Source organism: Pempheris klunzingeri, chromosome 11, assembly GCF_042242105.1.
Source record: "Pempheris klunzingeri isolate RE-2024b chromosome 11, fPemKlu1.hap1, whole genome shotgun sequence".
NCBI lineage: Eukaryota > Metazoa > Chordata > Actinopteri > Acropomatiformes > Pempheridae > Pempheris > Pempheris klunzingeri.
In genome coordinates, this window is record NC_092022.1 from 22,280,297 (window position 1) to 22,304,929 (window position 24,633).

General features: G+C 42.1%; 2 protein-coding genes across 4 annotated transcripts in view; one reads left to right on the forward strand and one right to left on the reverse strand.

The window, feature by feature from the left end:
• On the forward strand, positions 1-16,809 carry ada (adenosine deaminase). Its single transcript, XM_070839444.1, has 11 exons — positions 1-206; positions 3,560-3,621; positions 4,713-4,835; positions 6,817-6,960; positions 7,069-7,184; positions 8,775-8,899; positions 12,791-12,862; positions 13,880-13,981; positions 14,288-14,355; positions 14,443-14,572; positions 15,824-16,809. The coding sequence occupies exons 1-11, from the start codon at positions 51-53 to the stop codon at positions 15,926-15,928; spliced, it is 1,203 nt and encodes a 400-aa protein (XP_070695545.1). The 5' UTR covers positions 1-50; the 3' UTR covers positions 15,929-16,809.
• pkig (protein kinase (cAMP-dependent, catalytic) inhibitor gamma) overlaps positions 16,702-24,633 on the reverse strand; it is a 21,433-nt gene continuing 13,501 nt past the window's right edge. Inside the window, exons 1-3 of one of the 3 annotated variants that reach the window (XM_070839446.1) lie at positions 24,086-24,192; positions 18,971-19,152; positions 16,702-17,981 (exon numbers count right to left, since the gene is read on the reverse strand). In XM_070839446.1, the coding sequence (XP_070695547.1) occupies positions 17,899-17,981; positions 18,971-19,124 (237 nt within the window). In that variant the 5' untranslated portion in view covers positions 19,125-19,152; positions 24,086-24,192 and the 3' untranslated portion in view covers positions 16,702-17,898. Of the gene's footprint in view, positions 17,982-18,970; positions 19,153-24,085; positions 24,193-24,633 lie in introns of those variants that run through there. The other 2 variants (XM_070839448.1, XM_070839445.1) reach the window with 2 other exon arrangements.

Here is a 24,633-nt window from a genome sequence, read left to right on the forward strand (position 1 = left end):
GTGTGTGTGTGTGTTTTGTCGTTCACTGAACAAAGGCGTGTCCCGGAGTCATGCATATAATAGCCAGGCGAGCTGCGATAGGCTTTGGTTCTCCCGTCCTCAGCGCTCTGAGCACCCGCAGACTCACCGGCAGCAGCAGCAGCAGCAGAAGACTGTGCACGATGGCCGAGCAGTGCCCTGAACAAGTGGTGTTCAACAAGCCGAAGGTAAGTTATCAACTCTGTAGGATCACTGGTAATCATCCAGATGGGAAAGGTGGCGAGGTATTGACGCGTTTTCCTGGTTTTACGCACGTTGTGACTGCGTGGCCACAGTGTGAGTGCTGGAAGAGTCCCCGTGGCGCAACAGAGGAAGAGTAAAGAAAGAATATGAAGGGGGAAATAAAGTGTCAGATCTAAGGAAAATATTATTTACCTCTGTCGTTGTCTGTGTGTGTGTGTTTGTTATAACAAGGAAGAACATTTCCTTTTGCTCACGGATTGACATGTGACTACCCGGCTTTATACAAGTCACAACAACCCGCACTGTGATGAATGATAAGAGCCTTTTACAGATATTTTTATTTAATCATGTAAACTGCAACAGAACACATAGATTAGATCTTTAACAGCTTGTTCTGTAGTCACTGAAATTATGAAGCCATGTATTATCGTGGGATTCACCTTTAATTCACGTCACTATCTTCTCATGGCCTGAACAGAAACACAGGAATGCACCTGGCTTGCATAACAAAGGCTTAAAGTGAAATGTACCTTTAACTGTCAGCTAGTTTGACGCCCTTTGGAGTCTTGGTGCTGACTGAGCATGCACCTGGCCTGCCCTGGGCTGACGGCTGATAAGAAGGGTGGAAATGACAGAGAAGTGGAAAGATACATGCAGCACACAGGGAGAGATGTGTGTGTGTGTGTGTGTGTGTGTGTGTGTGTGTGTGTATTGTAAAAGGAGAGAGCTCTGGGAGTGGAGGCTGTTTGCAGAGATACTCTCATTAAATATTAATCTGTCGTTGTAGAATTGATACCACTTGTGGGGTCATTGTCTGTAGGAGCAACCCTCATCAGATCACTCCCCATTCTTCATATTCCGACATCCGTCACAGTGTAGTCGCTCCAGGTTTACACAGTGTGTGTTCGCGTAACAAGTGGAGGTGGTAAGGATGTGTGATTTTTAGTAGGGTAGCAGCTAACGTTTATCTTGACTGATTAACCAACTGTTGGCAGACTCACACTGCCTTTGGGGCAAAAAAAACTGGTGGAACAGTTCCAAATGTGGATGCCTTGCCTATCCCAGCAGCGGCATTGCCAGTGGGATGAGTGGAGCTGCTCTGGGTGATTGGGTGCCGTAGTTCAGAAAGGCAGTGTGCTTTGGTTAAAGACGCGGTGAAGTGGAATTCCAGATCCTCAGACATCAGAGACTCGGGAAGCTTTGCAGTGTTTAAAACCAGACTCAAGCTTTATTGTATTGTCTCCTAGATGTTTGAATTTTATACTGTACTTCTATTTTTTATATTTTATCTCATATATTTATTGTGGCTCAAACCGGGACCTGAGAAAGAAATTTCATACCATCTCATGTGTAAATGTGTCCTGGTAGTTCCTTGAATTTGTCATTTTGGTTGAGTGTTGTGCTGTCGTATGTTGTGAATGTGCTGTCCTGTGGGTGTTTCCTGTCTTCCCTCCCTTACTTTTAATTTAATTAATGAAATAGAGCATTGGTATGACTAACATTAAAATGGTTTTGTGACTCAGAGGGGAGTTACGTAGGATAATTACTACACTTCTATGAGACATGCTGGGCAAACAAAGGGGCATCGAAAAAGGCACATTTGTTGGGTTTTTTTTTCTCTTTTTTGGTTCAGTGTGATCAGACAGGACATGTAGACATTAAGAAAAAGCTAAATCTGACCAACTGAAATGCTGCATTGCGAACTTCCTATATTTTCTGTCGTCATAAAATTGTGTAACAGTACCCATTTGGGGTTTGATCATCCATCATTTCCTTGCAAAACAGTCACGGTTTTGTAGATGTTAAGCAATCAGCAGCAATCTAATATCAATAAAGAACAGGCTGTTGCACAAGAAGAGTTGAAGACCGTTGAGATGCAGATTGAAATGAGTAAGAATTCGAGTGACTTGTATAACTTACCACAGTGTACTACAGGAAGTATTGAAATGAGCGCCACAGGATTTCCTGCACTTGAAGATGGGCTAACCAGCTGTTTCATGTCAGAGAGCAGCGCTGATGCTCCAGTATCACTGACACACCGGGTTTTTAGAAAGCATAGATGTAAACCAAACACAGTCAGTGGTACACTTACTTGTTGTAAACATTTGGGTGGAAACATCTGATCTCAGCATCGTTTTCCTTTGTGCCACAGATGGACACAGCTGTACAACGTCTACATGCTTTTACTTTCTAGAAAAGTACTGAGGTGATAAGGAAGCAGGTTTGGTCTTCACTTATTTTAACACATAGAAACGGTCTGCAGGTCTGATAGTTTCTCCCCTCAGAGTGGTTTGACCTTTAACATGCTTCCAAACTCATCCTTTAACAGATGTTGATGACATCAGACCCTTGTGGCTTGTTTTTCATCTAAAAATGTTTTTTTGTTTTTGCTCTTCTAACATGAACTAAGGAGCTAAAACAGTTCTCCAGACCAACAGCTGGATGAAGCTCAAATGTGGTCGTGAGTTGGATCCCACGCAAATTGATTTATTATTTATTTAGTACATAAAACTCAACAATAAAAACACCAGAGACGATGCAAAACAGAAGCTCAGCAACATTATGATTGATTAAGAAAAGTTAGATTATGTTAGTTAACTATATACGATGAAAAAAAATGTGCAAATTATCACTTTTTCTTTAACGATGACTGAAACAATGAATCATTCAAGAGCAGCAGAAAAGCAGAAAATCATCCCATGGGAGAAGCTGAAACCAGAGGATGCTCGGTGGTTTTGCTTGAAAAGGGATCAATAGATTATCAAAATACTTAACGATGCATTTTCTCTTGATCGACTAATCAATTTATCAACTAATTGTTTCAGCTCTACTGTTCTGACACTGGCAAATGTATGATTACACCTAGAATAAGTCCTTCCTTAGGTGCACATTAGGAGCTTAGATTTAGTAATGATTTCCATTGCTGTGCCATGAATAAGAATTAAATGTGTGTGGTTGAAATTATTTGATTTAGCTCTCTCCCTGACTGATGAGCATAGTTCAGGCTCAGTTGCTTGAAGGAGGAGCATGATTTATTGGTGTCATCTGTTTGAATAAATCACGGCTCTCTGTGCTGGAAGGAGAGCCGGAGTGCTTACTCTTCTCTGACCCTCCTCTGGCACCCCAGGCCTTTTCACCACTCGTTGCGCAGTCATGCGTGCTGCATTCATGATGGGCTGCAGCCAAAACATTGACCTCCACCACCACCACCACTGCTCCCTCCTGCTGCTGTCTTATTAACCACTACTGGGGCAGTTCTTCTCTTCTAAACTATAAAATATAGGGCAAAAAAAAGAATTAGTTTTGACTGATTGATTATTTATGATCTCATCCACAGGTTGAGCTACATGTGCACCTCGATGGAGCCATCAGGGTGCAGACTATTCTTGACGTTGCCACGTAAGTTAGTTTACTCTCTGTTTCTTCAATATTGACTTTAGATTTAATTTCTTTGGACTGAGATATACACAGAGATATTATATATACTATAAACATGTCTAGATAGATAAGATAACAAAGGTTGTTGTTGCTTTGTGTTTTATGAATTAAATGTACTTATGAACATTAATAATTGATAAGGTAAAACAGCACAACTGATAAATGGCCGATAGTGTATCAGCCAATATTACCTTATGGCAGTTAAAGAGACTGCAGTACATAAATGCAAAAGACAATTGATGCATTAAAAACTGTGTGCTTTGAACATATCTTTGGTCACAATTCTTAAATACCCAAACAAGGGATATGTGTTTTTGTTAAAGAGTAATATTGGTATCTGGCTATTAGGGAGCAGCGTGACAAGCTTTACACACTGACTTATTAACCTTATAATGTAAAGTGATACGGCTGATGTGGCAAACGTATTAGCAAACAGTCGCTTGTGTACAAATCCAGCAGACACATTAGCATTCGTTTGGAGTCGTGTGTCTGGCCCCCTGATCGATGTAAGTCCAATATTCTCTCTCCTTTTAGCTCTATTTTGGTCTCCACCAACAAGTGAGGGAAGTTTTTGTCTCTTTAGCTGTTAAATGTTCCACTGTGTTTAGTCACTAACTTGCGAACCATGACCCCCATAACAAATAGCTCAACGATCAACGAACGTCAGGTGATGATTCTCCATGGGTTGGTCAGTATGAGTGACCCCTGTCAGTTAAAACATAGTCATGTGATCCATTGGTAATGTGGAAATATCAATATAAGCAGCCTTCACTCTCAAATATTAGCATGAACGTCAAAAAGCCAGCATTGCCTGGGTTCCACAGTAATAATCTGTGTGTGCATTCGCACAGTATAATATCACAATAGACTATTTGTACATTAATAAATCATCTGTCTCGTCAATAGCTCTTCATTACATCACACAAACAGCCCTCCGTTAAACTTATTTTAAGAAAGCAGAGAAAATCAAGTAAACTAGATTTATGTGAATCAAAGTGCTCTTTCAAATTTCAACACTGTCCTTGAACTGTTTCTTCCCCCCCCCCTTCCAGGCGACGTGGCATCACTCTGCCAGCAAATACCGTGGAGGAGATGACACAGATAATTATTGTGCAGCAGCCTGCCACCCTCACCCTGTTCCTGGGCAAGTTTGCAGAGTACATGCACGTGATTGCGTAAGTGCGCCTCTAATGATTCAGTTTCATAATTACTAGCGGTGTTTTCTTGCTGTGCAGGTGATAGGGGGACAAAGAGCAAGATTGATTTATTGAGAGTCAGGTTCCACCTCATTAGTGTCGCAGCGATGATACAATGAGGCTCCAAGTCCAGCTATGATTATTATCACTCATATATCGCACACAAGCAGTTCAGTTGTACAATTACGATGTATTCCAAGTAGGGGTGAAACAGTCCAAGTATTCGTACCAGAAATCGTACCTGAAACGTTCGGTATGGGTCTTCACGTCAAATGCACCGTCGTCTTAAACGCAGCACATTGCTGAACTCCTTTGTGTTTGCAGAACTTGATTACAAACTCAGACTTTCCACTGTTGCAAAATATAATTTACAGAAAGGGATGAATGTTCTCGGCAACCACACACTCACAGTCACAGCCCAGCAGTTATGGTAAACGCAGGTAAACCAGAGATGATTATCTAAGACAGGTGGACAAAAACCATCATGTCGGCGTTGTTCAGCTGTGGTTTATTTGAGATGGCATCACCCGAATAAGTGGAGTGCAAACCCAGTTTTCGTGTTAGTGCCAGCTTGGATACGTTAATTTATCTGTTTAACATGGAAATATAATGAATGCCAATACAAGCTGGCATTCATTAGCCTCACATGAAAACTTCTGCACAGATATTTATGTTAGAATTTTCTTATTTATTTGTTACAACTTTACTTTTATTTGAATTTTGCTTTTTGAAATAGCTTTTTACGTTTTGCTTCTTTTTTCCTGCTGTATCAAAAACAGGCCAAACTGTGACTTCAAAACTGAGGTGCATAGTGAACTGTGATTTTTTGTGTGCTCGCCTCTAATTCGAAGTAAAGTATCATAAAACCAGGGTGTGAAGTGTAGCTTGTGATTGATGGTACTGCGATGTGAGACACAGCAGGATTATGCAATGTAACACTGCAGCATGAGAGGGTGGGACTGATTTTAAATGCCAGACATGCAGAGCAGGAACACATCGCTATCAAGATCAAGTGTCACCTCGGCAACCACAAGAGGAGAGTAAAGTTGTCGCGGGGCCTTTCCGGTGTCACTCGCTCTTATATTTAGTCATCCAGTGACAGGGCTGAGGGCTGTTGAGAAAAGACCAAATACACTCTTTCAGTTACTCAATGGCCGTGAAAGCTTTCAACAATGACGGTCTGTAGTGGCTGGACTGCAGCGCGCAGTTGTGCTGAATGGCCCCTTCTGTATCAAGGCTGTTGAAAGCCTTGTGTGCCGAACGGCTTCGACAACATTGAGAACTTGCTAGCTGAGTTTAGCTCATGCAGAATTGTTGCACAAGCTTAGCGGTGATGTGGCGGTGTGTGTTTGGTGAGAGGACGCTGGAGAACAACGGGCATTCAGACCCGCGCGATGAGCATTCACTGTCAGTGTAGATGCTGGAAGCAGTGTTGTTGTGCGTCACGTGACGTGGGGTTGGAAAGTCTGCTGCTGAGTATAAAGGAAAGAAGGAAATTGAGTTGTGGTTCTCCTCATATTTTCACAACAACTCTGTACTAATGCAGGCAGGACACACAAAAATGTTTTAGGTGTGATATGGGATAAACAAAAGGTTGAAAAAAATGCGTATTCTTTTCCCCTTTTCTGCCCCCTGCTACCCAATAATTTTCATGCAGTTCCGTACAGATATTTCTTTCCTCTTGAAGTGTTTGTAGAAATGTTTCTGAATAAGTCAAATGAGTTGGCAACAGTCAAACTGTAGCTCATTGATCTGTCACTGTTAATATATGTTGGACATGTTTAAATGAAACCATCTACATTGTACCAGTAATACTTTGAAAATGCTTCTATTGCTCATTTTGAAAGCATCTTAGTTTAGATGATGGATTAGCAGTGGCTAATGTGTTATTTGTACCACTGGGATTATCAGAGCAAAGGGGCAATGTCATTCACTTTGTGTTCTCTTTGTTCTTTTTCAGTGGAGACAGAGACGCTATAAAGAGGATAGCCTATGAGTTTGTTGAGGACAAAGCAAAGGAGGGAGTGATTTATGTTGAGGTCAGATACAGCCCGCATTTTCTGGCCAACACCAAAGTGGATCCCATACCATGGAACCAGGAGGAGTAAGTCACTGTCTGCATAGCAGCAGGCTTTGGTGATGTGGTTTTGGGGGGAAAATGTGCTTATGGGAATATATTTTTATTCTTTTTCACTGTGGTTTCTTCACTCAGAGGTGACCTGAGCCCGGACGAGGTGGTGCACCTGGTTAATGAGGGCCTCAAAGAAGGGGAGAGGGCCTTCAATATCAAAGCCAGGTCCATTCTATGCTGCATGCGCCACATGCCAAGTAATGAACTGTTCATGCTTCTGTCTGCCCAAACAACCTTGTGAGATAAGGGTCCTAACTGTACTGTCATCTGTCCTTTCTCAAAGCTCTGCCTCAGTACATACTATAAATCCACACCGTTCTCATTATTACCATTTTGTCACTATCCAGTGGAAACCATGTATCTTCAAATTTGAGATAATTCTCCTACTTTTTAAGTCACATAAACCAATTAATAAGGGCAATAGCCAGACAGCAATGCTAGCAAGTGTAACATTTGGTAATTAGCACTAAATACAAAGTATAGCAGAGGCTGGTGGGAACTTAAGGACTTATCCCAAAAGGGACATGTGTGACTGTATTATTCCAAAGCAATCCATCCTATGACTGTTATATATTACAGTTATGATATTTCAGCCTGGACCAAAGAGGCGGTTAAATCAATGTGCTACCAACAACACACCAATTATCTGAAAAATGGATTGTCTCACAGCTGAGCACTGTTTTTCTTTGCTCATGAAAAGGTACATGGTTTCACACGACTACGCACTATATTGGCACTATTAATGGCGGTTGGAGTAGTAGTGATTATACCAATAACAGCAGCTGTACCATTCACTGTGTACAGTCTATAAACCGTAAGGGTAAAAGTAACTGTGGTACCATGAGCAGCTGCTGTATCAGCAGCACCGACTGGAGTGATATGTCTGCTGCAAATCTGCTCCATTCATGTAGATGTTTCCTGTGTAACAGCCAAGTGCAATTCATATCTGCCATTCTGTATTTTCTACTGCATGTCTCACAAAACATGCTGCAGTATCTGCAGTATGGATGATCACAGAAATCGTTATGTAAGAGACATCCTGAACGTTTGGAGGATGGCGTATTTTCATTATAGAGGGGAATATAACGGGCTATTCTAGGAAAACATCAAATTCTGCAAGCCTAGTATAACTGTATGTGTTTAGATTTGCGTCTTTGACTTGACTGAACAGTATGCAGCCAGATATTTCAGTGCAGTATCTAATATATACTTCTAGATAAAATACTGTATGATGATCTGAGATATTGCATCATGTGTTTGTAACTGTTTTGATTTAGTAAAAGTACGTTATATTTTCATACATATTTGGTGAAATAAACTGATTCACTTTCTTGCAGAGAGGTAAATAAGATCACAGATATAAGTATGATGTGGTAAATGAAAAGCTGCCACAAGGAGACAGTAAGCTTAGCTTAGCTTAGCTTAGTTTAGCTTAGCATAAAGACTGGAAATCAGGAAACAGCCAGCCTGGCTCTGTCTAAAGGTCACATAATCTGGCTACATTAAGATAACTTCATATTTGCAGAAAAGAAAAGAAAGCAAATATGCACATTTCTTAAAATGTTGAACTATTCCTTTAAGGTCCTGTTTACTGTCAGCCAGACAAATGCAGTTACTACTGCATGTTGGTTATTGTTCTCCTGTTGTGCTGCAGGTTGGTGCAGGTGGATGTAGCATGATGCTTCGACTGTATCATCACATTTCATCTGCACATCATCTGCATGTGTGTGTAAACAGCTGGACGGACCAAACCCTGTAGTAATAGATGTGTGTGTTAACTTCTCCAGGCTGGTCCATGGACGTCGTGGAGCTGTGTAAGAAATATCGGCACGAGGGAGTTGTCGCCATTGATCTGGCAGGTGATGAGTCACTCAACTGTGAGGCCAATCCAGGACACAGGCGTGCCTATGAGGTGAGGCTGAGAGGCATTGTCAAAGCCTGAGTGGGATTAAGAAGGTGTGAGCTTTGGTGTTTTCTATCATTGCTTTATTATAGCCTGCAGCCTCACATGCCAGACACACAAATAGCTTCTATTGTGTCTATCTGTAGCAGTAACGGTAATAATGATAACAGGGGTCAGGTAAAGAACAACTCGTTTTGCTGCTTCAACAGGAGTCCTTTGTGTTCTTGAATGTGTTTTTGAAAAAGCCTTTAATTTCTCATACAGTTAAACGAGAGGTGTGACTGCTAGAGGAAAAACAGACAGAAATACAGAAAGAGACTGATTACCGTGGGCACAGTTTTTATTCATGGCGGGTTTGCACCATTTTGAGGTAAACGGTCTGTATTTGTATAGCACCTTTCTAGTCATTTCGCCTACTCAAAGCGCTTTTACATCACATCCCCATTCACCCAGTCGCACATCATTCATGCAGGAGGAATCTAATTTAGGGGAGACTATTCTTTCACAAACATTCACACACTGGAGCTGTGCTTCAGGAGCTAGTTTGGGTTCAGTGTCTTGCCCAAGGACGCTTCGACATGCTGACTCAGAGGAGAATCGAACTGCCAATCTTCCGATTAATGGATGACCTCTGAGCCACAGCCGCCCGTGCATTGCGAATAGATTTTTTTTTAGACACTACAGATGAAAAGGGTAAAAAATGTAACTAATAGATATCACCATGCTAATTAATCACATTAAAACAATTCTTTTTGAATGTATAGGTTTTCTCTGAAATGGTGTGTTTAAATATGTTAATGATGTATTTCTAATTAAACCTGTGCCAATTTGCATACATTTCCAGAACTGAAATCTGAACATTGGTTAAGCCAGATCAATTATTTTGTCCTACCTTAGTTATCCACTGACTTCTCCCCTCCGCCATGAGGTTCATACTTGTGGTTTGAAGTGGCATGTCTCAACAACTGTTGATTTTGGTGCAGACATGGCTCTTCTCAGTAAAAATTTGATGATCCCTTAACTTATTGTCTAGCACCGCAGTCAAGCCAACTTTTTCAGGTGTTACAGTTCAAAGACTCAAAGTGATGAAGACTGAAATGCCTTAATCTGTAACCAACACAGTGTTTGACTAAAACATAACTACATAAAACAACCAGTTTCCTCTTAAAGGATGACATCAGGACTTTTAAACCTGGGCCAGGGTTTTTAACTAATTCGAGTTTCAGTTGAACCTCTCCGCTGTCAGCGAGCTACAACAGCCTCACTGAAACCCTCTGGGACACCTCAAATCATCAGAGTACGTCCATTAAAGGTCTTCAGGCTCAGATTGTTATTCTAAGTGTCTGACAACATTATTAAAAGGATCCCTACAGAGAGAGACCTGCAAGATTCTTTTTGTTTTGCCAGAAACAGCAGTTATATTGCTCTCTTCAAGGCCACCAGTCATTTTACCTCAGGCAACACAGCTGGTCTGCAGCTATTTATTGATATTATTATTGTCTTGTTATCACATCATATTTATTATCACCATAACATTTACACCATGTCTTTTTCTTACTGCCCAGCACATATTGCCATACTCGTATTCCAGACACCAACCTGTCCAGGACAACTAAACATATATCACCCACACACACACACACACACTACTTAATCTAATCAAGTCTCTACTCCCAGGCTCCTGTCATATCATCACATACACACACATCACATACCCTCCTTCATCTTTGTATATACAATGCTATAATGTTAGATGCAGTGTTTCCCCTGTATAGACTTTATTTAGGCTGCCAATCAAAACTGATCAGCCCCCACCTGAAAAACTTGCCAGCGATGATTGACTGAGACGTCAACAGCGCATTTATGTTTATTTCTTTCGTAAGTTAGTCACTAGTCTTACTTATTAGCCACCATTTGACTTGCGAAATACATTCTTGAATTAATATATGCAGCATGACTGTAGAATCATGCAGCCCGCACCCACATGGCAGCATTTTTTGTTTTCTCTGATTGCAGCTGAGAGCTGTAAGCCTGTCATGGCATGTCACTGTAGGTATTAAAGGAATAAGAGATGACGAGATGAGAAATCTTTTTTAAAAAAAAGTGTGTAACTCATAATAACACAAACAAAAATAGAAAATGTACTGTTTCTGTCAGTGTAGTCTGGTGGCTTTGAAGAGAGGGGTATAATGATGTTTCTGGCTAAACGAACAACTTTACAGGTCTGTCTCTGTAGGGATCCTTTCAGTAAAGTTGTCAGATGCTTTGAATAACAATCGGAGCCTGTCAGTGGCAAAAAAAAGCACTTTAAGTGGATGTACTTGGATGATTTGAGCTGCCACAAAGGATTTACATTGAGGCCGTTGTAGCTCGTTGATCTATTGGACCAAAATTTTTTCTTTTTTACCTACTAGTCATGCTAAACCCAAAATATGTAAAAATAGGGTACAGCTTTAAAAATATTGGAGTTATCCTTTAATCTCTGAGGCTTCTCAGAAAATCCAATTTGGTACTCAGCCAGCATTTATTGATTAAATTAGAAAGTACCACAGTAAGTAATTTGCCTGTCAGGCCATAATGAATGTGGTGGATTAATCAGTTAATACATGACAGACGTGGAACAGATAGTTCATAGTGTGCAACGTGTTTAATATGAAAATGAAGAGTGGTAAAGTAATTGTCCTTCTAGACGTCTAACTCATCTGATTTTGGAAACGTACTTTAGTTATTTTTAGTTTGACATTCGAGTTTAAAGCCGTTAACAGCTTTTCCCTGCCCGCCTCTTGAACCACATACATAAACATATTCATAAACAGGCCCCGAGGGATGTCACCATGGCAGCGCCAACCACCAACCCCTTGAAATGCAGAATATTCGGGGCGTGCAGAGCTCTTGTTTGCATGGCAGTGCCCTCCAGATACCACGTGTTGATGTAGTATTAGTGTTGAGGTGAAAAGTTGCACAGTAAGCACTAAATGAAAATTTAGTTTGAGGTACCAAACATAACAGGGTTTACACTTGGCCGGCTTTCCATTGAGTGTGTGGCTACAAAGGTATTTCACACTCTCACCGTGTCAACTTGTGTGACAATGATGTTAAAATACAACCATTCAAAAGTCATCTGAGGCAAACAATTGGTCAGTAATTAAAAAAAAAAAAAAGTCCATAGAATCAATTTTTTTATCATTTTAATTAAATTGGGTAATTTTGTCTGCATGTGTGTATTTATGTGTGTGTGCAGGCTGGTTTATGTGTGTATGAAAGCAATTAATGTGTGTTTGCTTGTATAACTTACATTAAGCACTGTGTAAGATCTGGTTTCCTCAAAAATACCAACCCCCTCCCTCATTATTATGTTGTAGTTTTTGCTATTAATATGTAATACAGTATATTATGCGTATTGCTCAGTTCTCCACACTGTACTTCTGTACTTCCAACATCGGGTTCTGAAATCCTGGTAAGCTGAATTGATATTGATGGAGGAAATGAGAATGTGCTTCAATTATTAACAAGAAGTCACAGAGTCCACATGAATATTGAGGGTTATCTTCAGAACTACATGACCTCTGGACATACATGTGCAGAGCAAGCAAGCTGCATTTGATGAGTTCAAGGTTAAGAATGCTGAAATGAAACAGATGAGGGATGTTTGGTCTGTATTTAGTTTTCTCTCTCTGATAAAGTGCATCCATTGCGACCTTTATGAACTGCACACCCAGGGAGGAATGTTGTTTTCATCCACAGTACATCACAGAACCACAGCAGCACCCTCTTCCCTCAAGAACAAACCACATGTCTAAGTGATAGAGGGCGTCCCCGGAGATGCTGCAGTGTCACAGATGTGAAAGCCAGATGTTTGGCTGTGCTGTGTGGTTGCTGATGTGTTGGTTTTGTTTACAGGAAGCAGTGCTTTGTGGGGTCCACAGGACGGTCCATGCAGGAGAGGTGGGCCCGCCATCTGTGGTGAAGGAGGTAAGCCGTCCAACAATAACATGAGACATTTCTTATCGGGGTGGTAGAATCATCTGAGTACTCAGCTGTACTCAATGTGCAGCTCAGTCGAACCTGGAACAACAAACAAAACAATGAAGTCAGGCACTGACAATAGAAATGAGGAAATCGGCAAAACACAGGTAGAGATCCAAAAGAAACAGAGAGAGCGAAGTTATGTCACCGAGCAGAGCAGTGTGTCTTTAAATTCGTTTAAAGGTCCCATTTTATGCTCATTTTAAAGTTCATACTCGTGTTTGGAGGTCCTACTAGAACATGTTTACACGGTTTAGTGTTCAAAAAACGTTACTGCTTGTACCGGACATGGAACAGAAACGTCTGCCTGCTTTACTTTTGCCTCAACGTCTTCATGGCGTCAGTGAGGAAAAAACAACCACGGGCAGCGAGGTGGATTGAGGGGACAGTCGGCCTGCTGTGGGGCTGGAGAAGGTCACATGTTCAACAGATACCTGTTATGACATCATAAGGGCAGCCAAATCTAAATGGCATGTTTTCACACACATTTACTGAAAAATGGAGAAGAGAGCAGTCTTGTCTCAGAGTGTGGCGGTCTCTAAAAACACGCATTTATGTCGCAAAGACATTAAAAGGTGCATTTAGCAGAATATGGGACCTTTAGATTTTATTTCAGCGTTGAGTAATTTGTATTAGCAGCAATAAAAGCAGAAAGGAGTGCACAAACATACAAATACAAATGTGTAGATGAATATACTGGTTTTTACTGTCTGCGTCCATCTCAGCTACTATGTCTCAACCCCTTTAGTGTAAAACTGTGGCTGCCATAATAAGTGGCCACTCCCTCAGGAAGCCATCTTTCAAAGTGACAGTTCAGCTATGCCACAACAGTTGCACATGTACCTCTAGAAATAGCCTGCAGATTCTGGTGACATGTACAAGAAGGGAGATTTTTGGTGGTTCATAACCTCCTATGTCCAACCAGTGACCCCTCTCTCTCTCTCTCTCTCTCTCCCGTTTCAGGCTGTAGAAGTGCTGAAAGCTGAGCGGGTTGGACACGGTTACAGAACCCTGGAGGACCAGGCCCTGTACAAAAAACTGTTGGATGAAAACATGCACTTTGAGGTAAGATCACCACCATTTTCATCACCAACAAGATCATTAACTAGTAGAGAAATGTGCCTGTTATCTACTAAACATAATGTGCCCTGCTCATCATTACACACTCGTCATTTTGACCATTACAAAACAAAGTGGGTTTGTTTTGTCAGGTAATTATAGTGATGTAGTCGGCTGAGATTATTATGGCACCAACCAGTGGTTACGCAGTGGGACACTGACCCCTAGTGGAGCCTTGAGTGTCACAGCTGGAAGAAGAAAAACTGCTGTAATTAGGTTTTGTCAGCGCTGCCTCTGCTCTTCTGTCTCCAGGTGTGTCCTATTTCCAGTAAGCTGACAGGTGCCTGCGACCCAGACTTCACCAAGCATCCTGTCATCACGTGAGCTGTGTTCATTTTAACACCACAGTCTGGAAATGAACCTGCAGTTAAGTAGATCTGGGCACTGATTTCATCATCTTTGTGCAGGTTCATGAAGGACAAGGCTAACTACTCCCTGAATACAGATGACCCTCTGATCTTCCACTCAGACCTGAATCTCGACTACAGCACGGTGCACAAATACATGGGATTCACTGAGGAGGAATTCAAACGGCTGGTGAGATCAAGCGCATGATAATTACATCAGCAGTTCTCAGGATGAAGGTGTTTGAATGTGGTTTGAAACCATAGCATGGGGTGCAGACGCCGTGTGCACGATAATGCCTTTCTCAGTTGCTAGGAGGCAGGAACAAAAGTGGACATCAAAGAAGTGCTGCACTGCACACAGAAAAGCTTCAGATCCTTTTAATAATTACAATTCTTAGTGCATGAAGGTGTGCTCCACATCCAGGCTCCATCAGGTTTGCTTATGAATTGAGTTTGCAGTAGAAAAACACACTGGTTTGCCAAGAGTTAGGTGATATTGATGCCACTCGAAAGTTAGCGAAACAAGGAGGAAACAACCCGTCTCCATCCAAAGGTCACAAAATCTGCCAAGCAGCACCTCTAAAGCTCACTAATAATCACATTAGAGCTTGTTTGTTTAACCAAAGCATAAAAATAATATGTAGTTTTATGGTGGGTTTTGGGCCGGACTATTTCCTGAACAGGTGCAGTGACTTTCTGGAGTCTTGTCATCACAGTGAGGTTGCCAGGCGACCAGTGGTGGCTTGCTGATTTCTGCCGTTTGCAGCATTTTTGCTGAGCTAAGCTCACGGTCTGCTGTGACTCCTTTCAGTCTCTAAGTTAAGTGATGGCATCACTGATCAAAGGCACACCAGGACGTCCAACAGTACATGAACGCATCACTGTTCAGTCCAGTCACTGTCAGTTCAGTCTGTTGGTCTGTGCTGTGGGGTTCGGTCCAGTAAAACACTAGACTTTACAAACCCAAAACGGCTTTTCATGCAGGCAGTGTGGGTTAACAGCTGTGCAGACACTCATTTGTAGCAGTTGTCACATCCTGATTGTTTCCGTCGATCTCACGGTCTTTTAATGAGCTTTTGAAGCTCTCAGTTATCAGTGAGGAGCTTTTCTGTCAGCAGCAGTGGTGATTCAGTGTAGTCAGTCCAGTTTAAAGATTGATTGTTAAAGATTTCTTGTTTGTACATGTGCTGAACACCTCTAGTAGACAGATTTTGTTACCTTTGCACTAAAGGTAAATGTTGTAGCGGCTGTAGCGGCAAATTTACGTTACAAATTTTAAATTTTACAAATTTACGAGTGCTATCAATCCTCTCATCTAACCCCCGACAAGAAAGCAAAAAGGAATTTCCCCAAATTGCTGAACTATTCTTTTAAAAGTGAACTTATAAGCTATTTGGAAACACACTAAACATGTACTTTATGGACCCCTTGTGTCTTACAGAACATCAGTTCTGCAAAGTCATGCTTCCTGCCTGAGAATGAGAAGAAAGATCTCCTCCACAGACTGTACGAGGCCTACGAGATGATGCAGAGCACTGCCTTTTAAACCTGACGAGGAAGTCCCCGACCCAGGGAGAAATCGCTCTGAGCCCTTTGAAACGTCTTCTTCCTCATTCTTAACTAGACTTAAAGCCTATAGAATGTTATATCAAATATGCTGTTTATCATGCCTTTACATCACATACCTGTACATTATCAGCTCGTGTTTTGTCAGTATCCATCTGAGATCTGAGATCTTTGGTTTACAGTGCAGCTACAAAGATGTCATGGAGCACTGCACGGTGCAAAGATACGGGCATGCAAGTGTTTTTGAAGCCGATTTTGTTGTATGAAAACTCTAGATCTTCATCTTGTGTTTACATCTCGTTGTCATAACAAGGATCAGGGAAGCTTTTTGACGCACAATTACAATTAAATAGTTATTTTACTTTTTCAGCCTCTAAGGGAAGGATAAGGGAGGTTATTTGTTGTTCATCTCTGTCTTAGCTTTAACATTATGGTGTCCTGAGCATATTTGGGTGAAAGCACGTGGTGATGGATAACTGGGGGCTGAGAACTACTGGTGGGGACAATACGGTTTACTGTGAATATCCATAGTTTGGTTTGAGGGTGAACTAAGGGAATCCGGTGTCAGAAATATCAGTGCTTTTTGCCCTCTACATGTGAATCTGCAGAATGCATCAGGTATAACTGCTTAATACCAAAAGTATGGTCTTACCTTTCAACACTAGGTGGCACACTACTGTCACCGACATAGATAAACCATGGTTAGTGTGGATTGGTATTTCATAATTACTCCCATTTCTTTTGATGTATGTATTTATTTTTAAGTATTTTTTCATTACATTAAAAAAAAAAAGCACCTCCATTTATAATGACACTTCTAAAAAGCATCTTTGGCCACAATAAAAGCTATTATAAAATGTTTCTGCGTGCCAACCTATTTCTTTATGCTAATAATCTACAGTGAAATGTTCTAAATCCTTATAGTTATCTTCTTTATAAGACAAAGTCACCTTCACGCAGAGCTTACAACAGAGCTTTTCAAGTAATTACTATAAAGAGGACACTTTAAAAAAAAAAAATCAGCTTTACAGATAAACTGCTCGGTCATCCTCTGATTCTTTATTGTATAAAGAGATAAATGTGAACACTGGGGCCCTGCTAGGTGGAAATATAAACACCGGCTTCCCGTGGCCGTGCTAATGTACACAAAAGCAGCGTTCAATATCATTTATGGCTCTGGATCAACTCAGCGCTGAACTCATTAATCCTGGACGGCTGGGACTCTGCAGCTCCTAAACCTGCTGTGCTCAATACGACGGAAGCCTGCAGCCTGCTTCGTGTGAAAAAAATGATTATGCTTGAAAACATAACATCCAAAAAGGTTACAGTAATTCATAAGTATTTTATTACACAAAGAAAATTGCTATCACAAAGTTATCACTGAACATTTAGCAATAAATATGGAGTCTGTACACGACAGTATAATGGTGACTATGTTCGTTACTAAAAAAAAAAAGAAAACACATGACGATGAAACTGAACGAGAGGGTCACAAACACGCACACGCACATAGAAAGAAAATGACAAACAGATGATTATGAATACGTCCTCCATGACACAATTCCATATTAGGCTGGAACAACTTTTGAGTGTTATAAATGAATCCTGTTCAGCTCAGTCCACCTCCACAGACATACATTCAGAGTTTCTGTGCTTTCTTGTCTCGTCAGGAATATAAATGACTAACAGAGTGTAAAGCAAGAGAGCGGCATCTCAGTTGTCAGTTTTACTCTGCTCTGCTCCCCGGTTTACGATCTGATCCGATGAAAAGGCGTACATTTGGGCCGCTGAAGCTCCGAACAGGCCCGGCAGTGAGCGAAGGTGTCTTCGTGTCCGGTTAGGACAACCAATGTACACACTCTCTTTCCCTTCTCCGTGTCTCTCCACTTTCACTATCCCCCTCTCTTCTCTCACTCCTCGGCTCTGCCTCCCTTCGGACTCCGGCTGAGTTTAGGACGGGCCGCCACTTCCCTGGCCATCTTGGCTGGTGGAGCCCTCTGCCTCAGGGGCTGGGGAGGCCCCCGGGTCACCTTCTGGAGGAAAACAATATGCAAGGGGGGGGGACAAAACAACGATTGTGTATATTATCAAAATCAAAAGTGTTGTTGTCCAGACAGAAAAAAAATTATGAGAATACAGAGGAAGGAACTACAACTTCCTGTAGCACCACATTATCAAGCATGACATGAGATTATATGAAACTTCCCACCACTCCAGCGTTAGAGTGGTTTGATTTATAGCCAAACTGGCCGTCATGTGATGGGAAACACTTTGACTGAGAAGGAAGTCAACAAGAACAACAATGTCATACACAATTGGTGAGACTGGGGACATTTGCGTCACGTTCAAACATGTTCCTCCTAATAAATTGACACTCTGCTGACAGCGGAGGAAGCCACGACTATCTGTCATTGTGCTGCAGTTGCGACTCATTTAACACCACAATCTAGCCGTGTCTCACTGAGACCACAGGCTGAGCAACACCACCTGTTAGCGCGTTGATGTCTCTGCGGACTGAAGACCAGGAGCTGGTTTCACGAAGGCAGGCTTTGACTACAGCTTAGATAGATGTCTAAATCCTTCCATTGCACAGACAAACTGATTGGATCCTGATTATCTGAGTAACCGTTACCCTTTTTTTTAAACTACAAAACATTGCTGATGAGTCCAGCAGAAAATGTTTGACTTCTGGAAGAATGGACATTTTACTGGGATCATTCAATGAAGAGTGTTACAACAGAAAAACTGCCAGCAGCAGAAAATCTTAACACAGTGCAGACATGTAGCAGAGCCGAGCTGCTGTGGCTTCTGGCTGTGACGGGGCTCAGTGCTTCTGCTAAGTAAAAGCATATAAATCAACTTTAAAACTGTCGAATTTGTGTTAGTGTAGCAAAGAGCCTAACACCGCACACCCAATCTCTGTGAAACCAGCTCTGGGCCTTCAGCATGTGGTATGCACATATTCATGTATACTCCTCTTTCTCAGCGCATTACACGTATATTCAGTTGTGGGTTTACTGACCTGCAGCCTTCAGGTCCATCTCTGCCAGGTCTTTGGTGAGTTCACTGGTGCTGGCCACTGCTTCCCCCTCCCCAGCGATGTCGGGCACTGCGTTCCTGCGGCCTGTGCGATCACAGTTGATGAAGTCTGAGTACGACGTCTCCACGTCCATCATCTGTCCATGACCAGCGCTCTCATTACACCTGCCAGAGGGGGGAGGGGGATGTCAGACTGCTGCGGAGGTGTTGGAAGAAGCACATAAATCACCCTGCTGTCTTCCTTCAATGGTGCAGGACTCGTGGGAGGACGAGCCACCGCGTCCTGAGAATTTCTACCTCAGTAGGATCAACATGATGACAAAGAAATGCTGGATAGAGGCCAAAAAATGTATTTCAGAATGCTGAACTAAGAGGCAGCAAAGTTTGACCAATGCGCAGAGAGAGAGAGAGAGAGAGTGGGCAGGAAGGGGGCACTTCAGAGGCACCTCCATAACCTGAACGGCCGAAAGCTGAGAGCGAATTAATAAAAAGTAGAATGAAGGTGTTAATAACTGCCATTCCCATTTCTGCACTGCAGTTAATGGCACTACAGACAGACTGTGCTAATTGGCTGTCCTAATTACGTCAGGAAAAACAAAAAGCTGCACCGAACCTCTCACTTGCATAGTCATACCCCTCTACTAGAGTCCATTTGTCTGTCCTAGAGGTACTTACACAGCAAGGAAAAACAAAAAAAAAACAGGAGCGGGGTGGGGGGGCTGGAAAAAACACAGATCAATATGGAAAGCAGGAGTTAAAGAGCTTGAAACCATTCAAAGGACAAGCAGAGGCGGGGCCCCAAAGAGCTCCAGCAAAAAAGTAAGCAGAGCTCCCATTAGCCATTCATTCCTCTTCTGTTTCCTGTTCTCAGTCCATATTTAACTAGGTCATGGATCCTGCCAGCCTCTAAAACACTATACAGCTGGTAACTCCTCAGAGAGAAGAGGACAAAAAATAAGACTGTCCCAGAAAAAGAAAAGAAAAGAAAATTAAACAAAGACTAATAGGAAAGATAAGAAAGTCGTAGTAGGAAGTCGTCCTCTGATGCAAAGAAAAGGAGAAGGAAACCTAGAGACGCTCAGTCAGACTAGAAATGTCGTCACAGCAGTTCCTCTCCCACAGATTCAGTCCCTGAAGGTCTCCCCACAGGCCGGCACCGATAGATGAGACCACATTACAGCTACAGACAGACCCTCTAATAAAGCATGGAACACCTCAGCCACAGCAAAGCAGCTGAGCAGCTCAGCCTCGAATCTCGAACAGAAACAGGAGGGGGGCTGGAGTCTTGAAGGGAAACAAGAGAAAGAATGGGAGGAATAAAAACGAGCTGGCAAACGCAGCTATGACACGCTGACCCGGGGCCAGTCTGTTCCCAAACTCTTTAACTCACATTCTTTTAGTATCATTCAAAAGGTCCCACAATTGTTTTCTTTCTCTTATGTACAGTATGCGTGCTCCATGCCAAAAAGGAAGCACCCAGGGTCATTCCCTAGGAGGTCACGCTGTTTGGGAACGTGAAGTTTGTGGTGAAGGGTGATCTTTAAGCTCCTGTAGGTAAGAACGGCACCTCAGGAAATGTCAGTGAGTTCTGCTGGCATTTCCCTGAGTGCTTCTACTATACACAAGAGCCGCTCTGTGCTCCCGACTGCAGACGGTGGTGTGATCCTCTGATAGATTGTCATCTAGATAGCCAGGCTGTGCAGTCATTAGTGAGCCAAATCACCGTGGGAGGCCGGAGTCTCACAGGTCCATAATTACACCTACAGGACTACCTTTTTCACAACCTGAAGTTCAAACAACTGAGGCTTTCACTAGCTGCCAATTAGTCAACAATTGGAGGAAAATATCTAATTTTTCTGATCGATTTTGAGGTCGTGATGAATCAAACGCCGGTGCTGGCCTGTCTTTGGTTCACGTATATTGACATGATTTCATATTTTTGTACTTTTTCTTTTAATTAGTCAGAGAAAAGCCATCGTTAGTTTGCCTGGTTCCAACACCTGAACTAGTTTATCACTCACTTGAATTAAGATATTACTTTAGTGGGATAGTAAACATTATCAAATAACATTCAAATATAAATCTTCTTCATAGCGGATCACTGACTTTATGGTAATAATGACTATCTGCTGGTATGTGACTGTTCTGATATTTGACTGATTGGTCTTTTCTATTCTGATCAATGGTTAAGTTCTAAAGCAACACAGTCGTCGTTCTCTGCTTCCAGCTTTGCAAACTAGCTGCTTTTCTCTGTTTCATGTGAACATACATCGAATATACATCGGTTTTATTTAAGATTTATGCAGAAGTCACCTTGAGGTGTGGGGAACTACAGTGGGCAGTTTTCACTATTTTCTAAACCAAATGAATAACCCATTATACCAAAAAAATATACATTTCTCAAAATAGGTTGAACAACGATGACAATAGTCATTAGCTGTAGCCTAAGTGCTGCTGACAGCTCTGTTCTGGGAATAAGCACATTTCCTAAAATGTCAAACTATCCCTTTAAATCGAGGCTCCTGCTGTGTATGAAAATGGCGCTTTTAAACAGAATAGATATAAAACAGACCATTCAGCCATAGTAACAGTCAATTACTGCCTGCAGCTCCTACGTGGACTGAAAGATTTCTCTGGAGGACAAACGATGAAAACAAACAAACAAACAGCAGAGAGTATCCGCTGCAGCCATGGCCGTTTGCGCGTTTGCCTTGTTCTACTCCATCGGCCCAGTTGTTATGCGGCTGGTGGGAGCCCCATCTAATTGCCATTTGTTTGTTTAATTAGTCGGCTTGCCTGCGCATGTGGATCAAATCCTACCATGAGATCATTAACAGGTTTCCACGGAGGGATGATGATGATGATGATGTTCTGCCTCCTGCTCTTCGGCACGTGTTCACGCTCTCCTCTGCCTGGCTGCCTGGCCTCAGCTGTGGTGGAAGCAGTTTAATGGCGCTGCATTTAAAAAAAAAATAAAAAATCACTTTATCTCCGATACCCGCAAAGCCCGCTGTGATGATGAACTTGTTTTTGTGGCGCTGGCTGACTGGCTGAGGCGCCGTAGGTCGTTATTGTTGTTGTTGTTCACCTGCTGCGATTTGTGTAATGCAAATGAACATGTAAAGTGACTTGGGAGCTGATGATCTGGAAAAGACACCGACGACCGTCTGTGTGACTGAGCCAATTGCAGCTCTTGCTCACTGAGTTGAATAGAAGAATAATTATGCACTCCATCCAGGGTTGCAGCAAACAATGATATTCTTTATCTCTTATTAATCTACTGAGTCTTTTTTTGAGTCACTGTTAAGTCTAGACAGCAAAATGCCACAATTTCCCAGCAGCCAGGGTGATTTTTCAGATGTTTTCTTCTCGTTTTGTTCAACAGGCCAAATCTAACGTGTATTCATTTTGCAATTTATATGAAACACACAAAAGCACACACTCAAATTTGTTGTCATTTAATGATCTATATATATGCTGTATGTGTGTGTGTGTGTGTGTGTGTCCTCTTAGACTTATTGTACGTGTAATATTATTGACCATACAGAGATATGATGTCAGCCTTGTGTCGTTCCCACCTTTCTCACTCAAGTCTCTCTCTTCTCGTGATCACATTCCACGAATTATGACTTATAGTGCTCTTACAGTGCATGTCCTAGTTAAATAAAAAGGGTGTCTTTATGTGAAAGGCCAGGGTGTGTATACGGAGGGAAACTCGACACAGCTGCAGCTGGAAACGCCACCACGAGACAAATGTCACAGGTGTGCATTTTCACTCAAGACAATAACAACTCAATCCTCAAAGGGAAATCGCTGCAGCTCAGCTCATGAGCTGAACTCAGCTTAGCCTCGCTCTCTTTCCCCGTCTCCTTCCTGCTGTGTGCTGTGGATCACTTCCAATGTGGGGATTCTCTCTACAAACATCCCAATTCATATTCTGCCGACTCCTCTATTATGACAACAAGCGTCACTGTCATATCATAACAAAAAGCACCAAAACCTCATGGTGAATGAAAGCGGAGGCAAAACAGGGCTGAATAAACAGCGATGGACGCACGCAGTACGCAGAGAGGCTTCCTCCGTGACGGGTTCAAACACGAACAGTGACCACAGTGGGTGAGGTGACACGTTACAGGAGAGGTTTGGCATGGAAATATTAAGAACAAAAGCCTGTGCTATCACTGGGGGAATATGAGTCAGCATAGCCACTTACACTGGACCCATTAGGGAGGCAGGCTCACTACTATCCCACTGGAGCCTTTTAAGCCCGATTTGTGTGTAATAAACTCACATTATCTGCAATAACCCACACAAAGACTGGCTTCGTTGCTGATTTTGGCGTCCATTAGGGCTGTCTACATGACCAGCTTCAATTCTGTCAACTCATTCTGCTGCATTTATTGACGAAGCAAAAAGCCTCCATGAGACTGAGCGTCATCTGCCTCCAAGGGCAACTTAAACTTTTCCATCCTCAGCTCCAAATACTTAATGGGCCACCTTTAAGTTTAGCCTTTATGATCGATGTGATCGAGCTGACAACAATCAAAAAGTAAGCAAATGACTATTATCTTAGTTTATCAATTCATCGATAAAGTGACAGAATATTAATTGAAAACCAGATTTTAGTTATTTCTAAAGCAAAAATACCATTTATTCTATTTAAATGTGTGGATTTAATGCTTTAATGCTTTAGTGTGTTGGACATATTAGTAAATTGGTTGGATAAAACAGGACATTTTATATGAAGTACAACAGTTTCCCTGAGTCCCAAGTGATGCCTTCAGATGTCTTGTTTTGTCCAACCAACACCCCAAAACCCAAATACACTCAATTAACAATGATATAATGACAGAAAAGCATCAAACCCTCACTTCTGAGAGGCTGTAAACAAAGTTTCTTTGGCATTTTCACTTGAAATATTACTTAAGCAATGAAACGGCTACTAAAATTGAATTCTAAACTAATCAGGTAAATCAAATCCTGTAAACTGCCTTTGCTTTCTAAGACACTGCTGTTTTTATCATCTCTCAGCTATTACAGCTCTTGCATAAGTAACTATGCATAATGAAAAATAAAGCAAACATCAAATCCATCTTACCAAAGTAATCAGAGTTGCTTCATCGGCTCCCTGGTTGCCTACGAGCAGACTGCCTCAGACAAATTCATCCAAGTCCATTCACCCTCCAGTGCTAAGTGTTACAGAGTGAGAGCACCATAACACTAGTGTGCCTCAGCTCTTTGCCCTCCTGCTAGCTGCCTCTCAGCCCCCGTCAAATGTGGTCTGGGCACTGTCTATTCACATGATGTCAGCAGCTGCTTGGTTGACAACGAGCCCACTTCAAACACAAGGGAGCTGTATTTCCTCGTCTGGATCAGCATTGTTGTTCCTCTCTGGACTTCCCTTCATAAATAAATAAAAACCCTGTTCATTCAATTCTGGTGTATATATATTTGCCCCATATCCTTCCTTATGGGGCCCAGGGCTGGGTGTGAAGGTCCAATTTCCTCTTGTGGAGTGAATATTGCAACTAGCTTTTGCTCTTCAGCAGTCAGCTATTTACACGGACGCTGTGAAAACGTCCCCTGCTGGGGAGACGAGCACACACAGAAGGCTTCTCTCTCGTTGGCACACCACAGTTTACAATC

Coding starts and splice junctions, on each gene's coding strand:
- ada (XM_070839444.1), top strand. CDS start 51: ATGCATATAATAGCCAGGCGAGCTGCGATAGGCTTTGGTTCTCCCGTC. Junction 4,836..6,816: donor GAGTACATGCACGTGATTGC/GTAAGTGCGCCT, acceptor GTTCTTTTTCAG/TGGAGACAGAGACGCTATAA. Junction 13,982..14,287: donor ATGAAAACATGCACTTTGAG/GTAAGATCACCA, acceptor TTCTGTCTCCAG/GTGTGTCCTATTTCCAGTAA.